Source organism: Drosophila sechellia, chromosome 2R (genome assembly GCF_004382195.2).
Source record: "Drosophila sechellia strain sech25 chromosome 2R, ASM438219v1, whole genome shotgun sequence".
In the NCBI taxonomy this organism is placed as follows: domain Eukaryota; kingdom Metazoa; phylum Arthropoda; class Insecta; order Diptera; family Drosophilidae; genus Drosophila; species Drosophila sechellia.
The window spans coordinates 8,063,993-8,076,387 of NC_045950.1; the positions used below are offsets into that span (position 1 = coordinate 8,063,993).

Consider the following 12,395-nt stretch of genomic DNA (forward strand, 5'->3'; position numbering starts at 1 on the left):
AGTAAGATACTACAATGAAACAACATAAATTAATATATAATACATTTTTATTATTCAGTTTGAGCAGCGTAGATTGTAACCCTTTTAAAGAAAAACACACATCTTGACTTTTATAACTCTCTTTTAATGCGTACTAATATCGATTACATGTTTTTAATTTGAACTTATTTACATATGAAGTGTATGTACAGAAAAATAATAAGAAAACAAAAAATCGAACTTGCCTAAAGTAGCAATTAATTTGCATATGACATTATCTGCCCCCATCCTGAATCTCCGCCAAACTCTCCGTGCGCTTATCGTGGGCTCTAGGACATTCTTTCAGTCTTAAACGATTTAAGAAACTATGGCAAAATTTTAATTACTCATTACAAATTGCATAATCATTAAATCTCTCTGCTTGACTTAAAGTTAACTGCGGTTAATTAGAGTTAGTGCGTATTATGTGGTGTACGCTAAATGGCTACATTTCGCTGCATTTATCACAAAACTGAGCGAAATGCACTCCACAGTGATCCAGTGAACCGATGATCCTCCACTGACCAAACTTAATCGTAGGCTTTGACTAAATAATTGTAGAATTAACGCTAGACGATGAATAAATTAGGGCCAGCCAAAGTGATCACTCTGAAAAGGAGAAATCTTCTGATTAAAATGGATACACTTAACGAATTAAGTGGTCACTTACCATGTGCGCTGATCAGACTACGTGCATCCCAGAGGGACATTTGCGACTGGGAGAGACGGTGCTGCGGTGGATACAGTTTGTAGGGGAAGTACGAGTGGTGGAAGGTGGCAATGGGAATGGGTTGCGCCGGCTGCAAGAACTGCTGTTGCTGGTGCTGTGCCGAGATCTTCCGCGAGATCTTTGGCTCCTTCTTGGGCTTGCTGGCTCCTCCGGGGCACGGTTGCTTCGAGGACTTGATAAAGTTGGGAATCCGCGCCAGGAGGCCGCAGTAGTACGGATCATCCTGCTTCTTACGCTGCTGCGACCCGCTGCTCTTCTGTCGCTTCTTGTCCGCATAGATGGGCGTCAACGATCCGCCAGATTCGTAGTCGGGCTGCAAAGCGTATAAGGCAACCAAATATTATTAACCTGAGTCTTTTCCCAAAATAGGTTAAAAAGTTTGAAGTCCCAAATCAATCAGGTTGAATGCAATTAGAAAAGTTAGAACCCACCTTGGGCACATATGGACCCTCGTTGAGAAAGGCGGCACTGAAGATGCTGCGCCGTCCCTTGCTGGAGTTGCTCGAGTGCTGGGAGTTCTGGGAATCATCCGAGGCGGCGGGCGTGGGATAGATCAATCCCACCTGGCTTTCGATGGTGGAGTAGGGATCCTCGCTGCTGTTCGTCAGCGGCACTCGCAGGCCCATCGCATCCAGTGACTTGGGAATCGTTTGGAGGCGACTCCGCAGCATGTCCATGGCCACCACGTTGACCACGAGTATCCAGACCGGAGAATTGATTAGATTATTGTTCGACTTGACCAGCGATACGGCGGACAGGCACTGCCGTTCCAGCCTTCCGCGTTCCGGATAAGTGCTCGCAAACTCGCGGTTTATGTTCGTCTGGAACTTCTTCATATCGAAGAGTCGAGCGGAGGTGCCTGCGGTAAGGGACATCTGCGGCATTTGGATTATGTCGCCGCCGATCACAGTCTCCTCGTTGCCCTGCGACGTGCTGTTCACGTAGATGCTGCTCTTGCCATACCGCTTGATGAATATGTTGCCGGTGTCGTCCATTTTGATTTTGAATCCATCGCCAATGGACTTTTTGATCACCTTCGTCTCGGCATCGCGCATGGGATTATCGAAGCCATTCAGGCCAATGCTGCGGATTGAGCAATATTAAATAAGTTGGTCTTAATAGTCAAATATGTAAAACTCACCGCACTCCATCGAATCCATTCTTAGATCCATTTATGGTTATCACAGAGGAGCGGGCGTAGGCCTTGGCCACGCGCCGATTCTTCTCGAAGACAATTATCTTGGCCCAGATCTCGTCGTCGATTTGCTCCCACTTGGACAGAACCTCGTTGATGTGATCCTGCGTGGGGTCAATAGGTATGGATAATGGTTGAACTAATGATCAAATGAGTTAAAATGGACAGGAAACGCACCCTGAAGAGCTTTTCGCGATCGTGCCAGACGTCTTCCTCCTGCTCTTCCTGCCCGATGGCATCCAAATTGTCCAGGGAGCGCGATATGATCTTGCGGCGAGAAATCATCTTGTCGGTCTGCTCGCTTGATTCGTTTCCTCTGCAACGGTAGAACATTTTCCGAAATTATTATAAATAATTATGAGACAATTAACCTGCGCCACCACCAGCGGGTGCGAATGACTTTGATTGGATCTGGCTAGCAGTCGAAATTAAATCCCCGTCGAATGGGACACGCACTGAAAAGATTATTAGGCAATCAGTCCAATCAATCTGCAAGCCAATGAACTCTGCGCACGGATGGCAACAATGGGTGTTTTTGGGCTTGGACTTTTTGTTAGATAGCTCGCTCCTTGGGTCGATCCATCGAATCACCAATGTCACCGTCTCTAATTGAACGACGGCGATGCCTTGACAATTGTTTGGTGTTAAACACTTTGTCGAACACTACTCGCATTTTTGCATTTATATTGTTGTTGTTGCTGCTTTTGTGTTCGGGTCAAGCCAACTGGCCTGGCATTTCAATTGGCCATTTGGGGTTTTCCTTCAAAGTCAGTGTGATTTGCTTATGCATCGCACTGCCGTCAGCGTTTTGTGACAAAATCCAGTAGTGGCAGCCACTGTCAGGTGGATTGGCGGTCAGCCACGTGATTGGCATTAAATGCGGGCCAAATGCGATTTACCAATAAATGAGTGTCACATATTCCCGCGGCCAGTGGCAATGAAAGTGAGTCTGTCTTGTGGAACATAGCTTCCCACTCCCAATCCAAAAATATGTGACATTTCTAAGCGTGGTCGAATTAAGGGCACTACATGCCCTGCATTTTCCACGACAACCCAATCCGATTCGTGCCCCAATTTAAATGTTTTTCAAATTACCCAGAACTGCAGTGTGTGCGCTTTAATAGCCAACGAGCGAGTTTCCCATCGAGAATTGACAAACATGGATTCCGATCCATTGAAGCCGCCGACTTGGGCTTTCTATTTGGGCAAGCGTTGGCGTTGGTTCTTTAATTAACGAACAGAATGGCCATAAAACCTGATAAGTGTCACGCACTTCGCTGTCTCCAAAAACTTTGTGCTCGAAGATCCGTTTTGGCCAGAAGAAATTTCAAATTATAACTGGTTTTCTTTTTGGCAAACGTTAAGATTAATGGCGAATAATATTTTGGTAGACACGCCCACGGCCCGACGATTTTGACACTTTTTGGCACTGAGAAATCTATGAGAAATTTAGGGAAAAGTTCTAAGAAAGATTGAGTTTCTTACAACAAGAGATTCAATCTAATAACAAACACACTCCGTAACCTTTTGAGGCCTCATGAATTCCTATGAATTGACCAACATTTTGCTTAATTAGAACCCACCCCACTTTCATTCATGAATCAGGGGCCCTGCTGTTAATGATGGCCAAATATCGCAAAGATAGCATTGCCTAAGAGCAACATTCAGTTGCGTCTGTTTCATCTTCTATTTTAGAGCGATATGATTAAGTTCTTGGGGTTCCTACGTCAATGGGGTTCTGGTTTTTTCTGTTTTGTCTTCCCTCCGCCAGATTGTTTTATATTGTATAATATATACGCATAACATTTCGTTCTTTTCTCCATCGCCGGCGATGTTCAGCTCGTCTTGGTTCGGCATTTTTTTTGCTAATAATTATATAAAATCTTTTTGTGTGCCGAACGTGATGTTGATTTTTTGGCGATGATCGCATTCGGCAACAAGAATAACACTCACCCGAAACATCTGTATACGAGTATAAAGACAGGGGTATGAAATTTAATTATCTAGCTGGCCTTTGATTATGAAAAGTTTAAACTGCATTAAATAATTAAAGCTTCTTACATGGCCAGCAGATGATTTATCTTGTTTGCTGATTTATTAATCCGCAAACTCGGTATGCTTGTTTGGTTTTTGGGAGCTAGTTGAAATAATAAACAAAGCGGTGTCTTAAAAGTCGAGCTGCCCTTTTGGGAGCAGCAGCAAGTGCTCAGCGGGTTCGTATCTAGAGTCTTTCGATGTGCGCGTCAAGTTCGTGCCTTGAGTCTTTCGATTCAGCACACTTTCCGCATACCGCAAGCCGCGTGCAATTAATTATGTAAGCCCGTCAAGGTCGATGCGAGTGTATTTTTAGCAACAGCGGCAACTGTTCTGTGCGTGAGTACGCAGTTTATCAGTTTATAGAACCATACTACATATAGCTATATAGCAGTTCCCCAAGGCCGTGGCGCAGAAGGAAGTCTTTCGTCGCGAGCCCGGACTCCTTTGTCCGCTGGCTAAGCCGCTTAGCACTCGGTTAATTGGCAGCTATGGACACTATGAGTCAGTTGCAATTGCGCAATTGTGTGGCTTGTGCCATGCAATTCTAGGGGCCGTTGCCTTTCAAATGGGAGCGCGTGTGGCAGAGACTTGTCATCTAGAGACCCACACCCAAATCTAAGGCACCCAAAGACAAACATAGCTGCAGCTCGCCTTTCAGCTGCTGCTGCTGCTGCTGTTACGGTTTCTGCAAGTTCTTGACGCCCCAGCCAACCTTGAAAGTGAACCAAACCGAACTGAACTGAACTGAAACTGGAGTTCGCATACTTGTCCCATGCATTTACAAGTCCGGCTGGAACACGTTTTGGGGATTTTATGCGAGCATTTATCATCGAAAGCAATATTTCTGCTCTTACTTTCGCAACTGGAAGGGAACTGTAATAAAATGTGTATTTCGGATTTAAATCAGTGCAAGTTATGAGCACTCAGCGACCAATCAAAAGTGAAACATTTTAATTTAGCATTTCTTTTAATTCGCCACCGCCCGAGATTGTCTTTTAATGGTATAATGATTTAAATGCAAAACAAACAAGAAATCGTACAGAATAGTATGAACTGTTTGCACAATGTCGCGGGCGGCTGTGCACTTGTTACTTTTTCGAAGCAACGCAACAAAAGTCAGTCAACAAACAACACTATTAACAACAAAAACAGCGCGGGCATCTGTGGCGTACATTATTATGAGTTGGAACTTTATGGAGACGGAGACGAACTCCATGTGAGCAAGGCGACAAAACAAAACAAAACAAACACCACCAGCAACAGCAGCGAGAAAATGAAAATTAAATCGCATATTGTTACTGAGGAAGATGATGATGATGAAAAAATATGTTATATATATAAGTATATATACATATACAAGTATGTATGGAGGCGCACGCAACATGCAAGAAAATCCGAGTCAGGAACTCATGGATGAAGAGTAGTCTGTCTTGGTCGCCCGAGACGCTGGGCACGTGTGAGTGTCATAATCATCAAGGGGTCTTCACATATATGTAGCTTATATTAGCAAAGTGGGGTATGCCTTGGTTATTACGAGATCTGTAAGTATTACTCTTATTCTAATCAAATTTATTTGCTTTGACAGAATTTTTATAATATTTTTGAATTTATGTATATATTTATATAAATCACTTTAAAAGACTTTTTTCTGTTATATTATCATGATCTATTCCTTAAGCTGTGTTCATTAATAAAATTATTCTTTCACAGGTTGATAAATTAAAGTTTTCTACTTTCATCCGATAGACCAATTATATAAAAACAAACTGTAAATGTGCCATTTTTTTTTGCAATCTTTGTATCTCAGTCCATCTGTCAAAGGTTTCAGAACTCATCTTTCAGATCGCACAACCTGAAGAAGTTTAATGCTAATATCTAAATGGCTCGGCACCTATCTTCTTCGCATCTGAACCCGTTCGCTGGATTTATGGATGGAAAGTTAGGGCATTGGGACGGCGCCATTGTGTCGACCTGCTCACTTGCTCCAATTCTGGCTCGGATTTGGATTCGTATTCAGACCGAGATGCGGAGATGCTCCGCTGGCGGGCCAGCAACTCCCCAGTCGGCTTTCATCTTTGTGGTGCTCTGCACAATGCGGCGTATGCGCAATGTCTGCTCTGTCACTCGATGTGCATGTCAAGCCGATGATTGCATCACCATTGCAGCAAATGCTGCCGCAGCAGCAGCAGCAGCAAAAGTGGCAGTGGCAGCTGCTTGGGGCAGCGTTTTTGCGGTTGGAAAATCGGCACACGAAAATTATAAATTCCGATTTTCACTTGCCTCGGCGCCTTTCATAATATTTTCACTTATTTCTCTCCCATTGCAGTGCTGAGAATTTGCAATTCTCACCAAAGTATTTCGTGCCAGGAAGGCGTCCAAAAAGTTATAATAAAAGAAAAGACAAAAAAAAAGGAGCGTAAAACTAAAGAAATCAAACTGTTGCACAGCACTTTCGTGTGGCTTTGACTTCCGCTTTTGTTGCTGTTGCCATTGAGTGATTATTATAGCCCGACATTGTTTTTAATGTTCAAATTACTTGCAAAAATTCGTCTTTTATGTGGCCAAGCACGTTTTGGGCCTTGGCAGCGATCTATTCTTAGGCCTGAACAAGTGGCGCACAAAATTCTTGCCTACAAAGAAAATAGTGCCATGTTGAAGATGACTTGCCGTGTCATTTTCGGCTAATTTAAATCTGACTTGTTATGTTCTCTGGCACTCGATCGCTTTGATTAGTCATCGATTTGATTTGTTTATGCTAATACATTTAGCAGTCCGTACTGCAATTGGTAATTGACAGTCGCTCATGATTCATGACAAGCAGTCAGCACCGAATTACATCATGGAAATGAAAACTCTTCAAACCGATTTATGCCAATCAATAGAGTCGTCGGCGACTACAATGCAGACGAAATACAATTAAAGAGCAGGAAAAGACTCCACTCGTAAGCACTTCAACAAAGGCCGTTCGTATTTCTTGTATTTTTATTTCCCATACATATATATTTTTCACCCCGCTTAATTAGAGTTCATTAATTTCGGCTCCCAATTGAAATTGAGCCGTCCCGTCGCCGGGGCACAATCAAATGCGTAATTAACAATTGCGTGGATAATTGGGTGTAAAATTCTAGCTAAAGTGGACATAATTCAGGGGCGGCCAAGCGACTTGAGTGCTTTGGCCATATGGCCCTCGAATGTGGGCCAGGCCAAAAGAAGCGTCGACTGTCCTAATTAGTCTTTTGGTTTGGCATGCAAATAAGTCTTTCTGTTTACATAGATCTCCAGATGCGGGAATAGCGAATCCATAACAAAAGCCGAGCAAAAATAAACGGCGAATAGGCCAAAGACCCCCGGAAGATGGAGGAGATGCTATACTATATAGTTGGCTGAATCACTTGACGAGATCGCGAAGATTTCGGCAGCCTTCCTTGTTTTCGGGAATTTTGTATGCATTGAATGCTTCGGCCGAAGTGGAGATTACATCGCTCATAAATTCTGGCCAAGGCAAGCGGCCAAAACCGCACTGGGCTGACATTTTTCGGTTAATAAAAATATGAAATTATATCAACGTTAATGCTAATCTTCGTGTAAATTAAGCACACGCATTTCGAATGCGAACGGGTTTTCCCAGGGCCAGTGAAGGTTGTTGAACAGTTTTCCAGTGCAGTGCCGACTTCGGTTTTGACTTGGTTTCCATTCCATGTCCGAGCCATAGAACCTTTTGTGCAGACCAAACAAAAGACTCAGGCAACGAACTTGATTTTGTAATTTACATGCTAACACACATTTGGCCCAGTATGTACTATATAGCACGGTTTTAGCTTTGCTTAGCTTATAGCTTTTATTTCACACTCATGGACAGCGTGTTTCAGTGGCCTTTGGCGTTTAGCACATCCACCATAAAACCATGTTTATTTATAAGACACTGCAGAATGCTAATTAAAAACTGTGCCTCGGCGCTAGTCGGTCTGAAAATCTTGTCTTGAACAATTTTGCAGCCAGATGATTGTACAACACAATTTAAGTGCCAATCAAACGATCTTCTCTGCTTTGCGATCGATCGATCGTGCATTCATTTCAATTAGCAACGAACGACAAAATCAATTCCTTCAAATGTCAAGGTCACAAAGAGGGGATGGGATTACTTACCCTGCTTCCAAGTGCTTATTGCACGTTTGGGTATCCGTAAGTTCCCTGATCGGTGCTGGATTTATTCCCGAGTGCGAGTCAGAATGGTACTTGTAACGCCTACACTCGATCAACCAGCCAGGTTTCTCCACAATATGTACTGTTTTTTATTCTTTAAATATTATATCATTTGTCTTTCAAGCTCTATGGGCACAACACTCTCAGAACTCTGCGTTCGCGACGATTTTAACGATTTCGATGCGATAACGACTTCTACTGAGCCTCTGCTGTGGGTTAGTAGCTGCTCGCTGTTAAAGAGTTAGGTAGTTAGGCGGTTTGGAAGCGCGCGCAAGAACCGCTCGCCTTAAGCTGCGTGTTTCGACTGCTCGGCTAACGGTGAGCCCCACAGCAAGACAGCCCCAACTTGTTGGCCAAAACTGGCCCGAAGTTTCCCCAGCCGAAGGCCCAACCGAAGCTCGCTCGCTGAGCAAACGACGCTGCAGTCACGATTGCGAAGAGGGAACTCTGAAATCCCGCTTTTCTCAGCGCTCGCAGACGCCTGTCGTCTGCCAGAGAAGAAGGTTCACAGAGATTCTTAGTAAGATTCTTTAGGTAGCTTCTCAAGCGATGATTCTGAGTCTGAAGAAGCAAAACAAGATCTGAATTTTATAACTCTGGTTCAATTTAAATAACTTGTTTTGCAAATGTCTCATTGTACTTAACAGTTCATATATCAGAGTTGAATATATTCAAATCGGGAATGTCTACAAAATTAAATGCCATGTTGCTTAATATGTGAAAGTTAATTATTCGATTTTATAACTTGTGACTGTAGAAGCATATAAATAAAAAAGGCACTTGTAAATGTTTATGTTACAAATTATAATACATTCTGAAAATTTACATACTTTTGTATAATTTTAAATACGAGAAATAAATATAAAACAATACAATTGGAAATGTTTTAGATTTGAATTTAATTAAGTTTTGAATTAAAGAACTCGTTCTACTTCTTCAGTGCTTCAAAATTTACATTTCGGTATTTCTTTATTATTTTCGCATGTTGAGCGTGTGAATTACTTTTGATTTGTTTGGTTCGCTCCCGTCGCGGATGTATCTGCCTCAATTCCCCTGGGTAATTCCCCCGAACAGCCAGCTACTCTATTTGGCTCTGGGTTTTTGTTTTTTGACTAACCCGACCGGCGACATAATTCAGACCGAGATTCGTCCGTTTATGGCAGTTGGCTTATTTGGCTGGGCAGCATTAAATGCAATTTATGTGCTTAAAGTTGTGAATCATGGCATCATGGAGGAGGGTGTGGCGGTCACTTAGCATAGAATGGTCATGGTTCCATCCTAGAGCAGTGCTGAATTTCCCTTTCACAAGTCAGTTATCGGGCTCTGCCAAATTGACGTTGAGCTGAGCTCACACAGATGGAATGCCCAGAGATCGGGGTGCTTTAAATAGAACTCCTCGAGTGTCCGGCTGTCATAATCACAATGCTCTTGGCTATTCAATCACCGGCTGAATACGTATCGAAAGGCTGCGTTGTGCGGCAATAATTGCCCAAGAATTTCATATACTCAATGTACAAGGTACGATATATTCGCAGCTCTGCTGACCGTGTTGTAATCGAAATATAATTTTTAGCCACTGCCTTGTTACTGTTTTTTTTGTTTTTGTTTTTGCTATTCGCTATTTCAATTAAAAGCCAACGCCAAACGGCAAATGGCAACAGCTACGGCAACAGGTACAGTAAACAATGGCAGTTGTGGGCCGGGTGAAGGGGAGGGCTCTGTTTGGAGCATGCTAAGCAGGTCGTTGTTTTAATAATCATTACAAATTGCTTTTGGCGTCGCGGACCAACGAACGACCTTGCTACATTAAAAACGGAAAATAAAACGAAACCAAAAAAAATCAAGAAAAAAAATAGAAACGTTGCTTGGGAGAAAATGGCTAGGCAAATACATAGGGTTTTTTATTTTTGGCAACAAATTGAGAAATTTGCAGGCACTCCATATTTGCTAATTGAAATCAAGGTTGTTGTTTAACCAGAGATACGGTTTCAATTTCTGATTTTAAGCAGTGTTTTATGCACAATTATTTGGCTGCTCATCGCGTTAAAATAACAATAATACTAACAATAATAGTAATGAATTGTTTGGACGCCTTTGTTTTAGCCATGTTGTACAAACAATTTCCGCATCGTGTTGTTTGTTTTGGCTTCTTGGTGCGATTTAAATCGCCAGCGTTAATTCGTGCTGACACACAAAGAAAAAGAGCTGGCTAAAAATAATGGCAAATTCTTGATCTCGCGCCTCAAGTGGCTTGGTGAATTGCGTGGGCTGATGGCGCTTAACGTGGCGTATGATTGATAAGCAAGTGGTTCTAGCCCACGGCTGGATTAAGCATACGCCATGGTGGCCGCCCTTTGCCCGATCGCAGTCAATCGATCAGTGGAAATCCTTCACAGAACGGAACTATGATTCAGCCGAGAAACAGCTGTGACGTAACCCGAATTATAGCTAATTCATTAACTCGATACGAAAACCAGGTGTCAACGACTCGAAGAAACCAAAAGTTAAGGTCGCTGTTGCAACCTTCAGACTGTAATTTCACAAGATTGCGACTCTTTTTGGCATGCAGCAGACGCTGTGCAATTTAAGAGCTTTTTAACGCCCGGCGAACACCGATCGAATTCGATACACAAAAAGAAGAAAAACCGACACAGATCCAACAAGCGAAACACGAAGCCAACATCAAAATCAAAATCAAAACAGTGGGAAAAGGTTTCGCTCTGGGTGTGTTAATTGAACCGCCAGCAATTTCCGCATACGCAGCCTTGAAGCCTGGGAAACTGCTCGGCAAACCCATTTGGCCACCTCATGTAAGTAAATTTCTGGCCATAATTTGGCACTCAATCCGTTCGAGGCGTTAACAATTATGTTAAGAACTTGCTGGCGCGATGACGCGGTCTAAATCTGAAAGTCTCTTAAAATAGCTGCCCTGAGTGTGGCCAATTTTGTGGCTAATTGCCATAGCGGTAATTGGTTTTGGGAACAGGCGAACTTCTACAACTGAGTCTTGTGTTATTTAAAAGTCCATTATTGTACAAATAAATAATAGTGGTCCCATTTTCTCTTTAAATGTAAACTAGACTTACTATAATAAGTATGCCTTCATTAGAGGGCAAAAGTTCTAAAATATTATTCAAAGATCGTGTTTAAAGTTATATGCTGTTTTGATATTTCAGTTTCGATTGTTCGGTGGCCTTGCCCGCGTCAACCTGAGTTTCCTCCACGCTGGTGACTCAGATGAAGACTTTTCACATGTCAAGAAACGAAATGCTGAAATACGATGGCTATCGCAGGGTCTCGAATCGGGGGAGAGATGCGTATACTGCTAGCTGCTAGCTTGTTCGATGCTATCGGAAACATGCGCCATTCATTTCACACGCTGCAACGTGCCGAGGTGCAGGTACGAGCTGCATCTGTACAGTGTACGCCATGACTGTATCGCCGGTAGGATCGGCAACACGCTGACTTGCAACACGGCCAACAAGGTGTAATTAACTGCCAGCACCGGCTGAATCCGAGAGGCGCCATTAGAAAGAAGCCATCGAGTGGCAAGTGGCAAGTGGCACAATTCCCTAATCGCAGCCGGCAACTTGCACTTTTCTTGGCCAGCCATTAGAAGTGGTGTTGAGTGTTGGCGCTCAGAACTCGAATCCGAAACAGAACGATCAGAAGAACACTCCAGTTCTTGGAGCACGACCACGACAACTGCGAAGAGTAATTGTGCACATAATTCATGGCTCAAGGCCATGTCGCAGCAAATGAATTTCGTTTTCAGCACCTCGCTCGCAGGATGGGTGCCTCCGTTCTCCGTGAGATGGGGGGCTTTTTTGTCCCGAAGATGGATGGACTGGCCTGGCGGCTGCTGTTCTGTGATAGCTGCGTTATGGCAGCTTATTTATCAACTTGCTAGGCGAAATTAGCACAAGCAACTGAAACTGAAAGCTGAAAGACCAAAAGACAACCAGTTTGTGGTGGCGAACGACGTCTGCAATAGGCGATGTAAGTTTAATTATAATAAATGTCAGCTTTAAATATGCAATTAAGGCAAATGTAGAATGCTGCCAGCGATGCGGGTATTTCATAAGAGAGCCAGAGACACTTGTAAATTAAATTAATTTAAATCTCTCAGGCAATCAAATAAATCGTACTCTTATCTGCGGTAAATTGCTTAAAATGTGTTAAGTGAGAATCATTGACAGTAAGGAGTAAAGA

The 12,395-nt window shown here is 43.0% G+C and overlaps 1 protein-coding gene across 1 annotated transcript; it reads right to left on the reverse strand.

The window, feature by feature from the left end:
* Positions 1–103: 103 nt before the first annotated feature.
* LOC6608731 lies at positions 104–8,474 on the reverse strand. The gene is made up of 6 exons (XM_002033418.2): positions 8,127–8,474; positions 2,121–2,259; positions 1,890–2,047; positions 1,180–1,831; positions 689–1,061; positions 104–627 (listed from the first exon to the last, which is right to left on the reverse strand). The coding sequence occupies exons 2-6, from the start codon at positions 2,226–2,228 to the stop codon at positions 623–625; spliced, it is 1,296 nt and encodes a 431-aa protein (XP_002033454.1). The 5' UTR covers positions 2,229–2,259; positions 8,127–8,474; the 3' UTR covers positions 104–622.
* Positions 8,475–12,395: the final 3,921 nt, after the last annotated feature.

Bases quoted from the DNA above. Each gene is read 5' to 3' on its own strand.
- LOC6608731 (XM_002033418.2), bottom strand. From the start codon at position 2,228: ATGATTTCTCGCCGCAAGATCATATCGCGCTCCCTGGACAATTTGGAT. The intron at 1,832-1,889 runs GTGAGTTTTACA...CTCAATCCGCAG, and splicing joins AATGGATTCGATGGAGTGCG to CATTGGCCTGAATGGCTTCG. The intron at 1,062-1,179 runs GTGGGTTCTAAC...TACGCTTTGCAG, and splicing joins AGGGTCCATATGTGCCCAAG to CCCGACTACGAATCTGGCGG.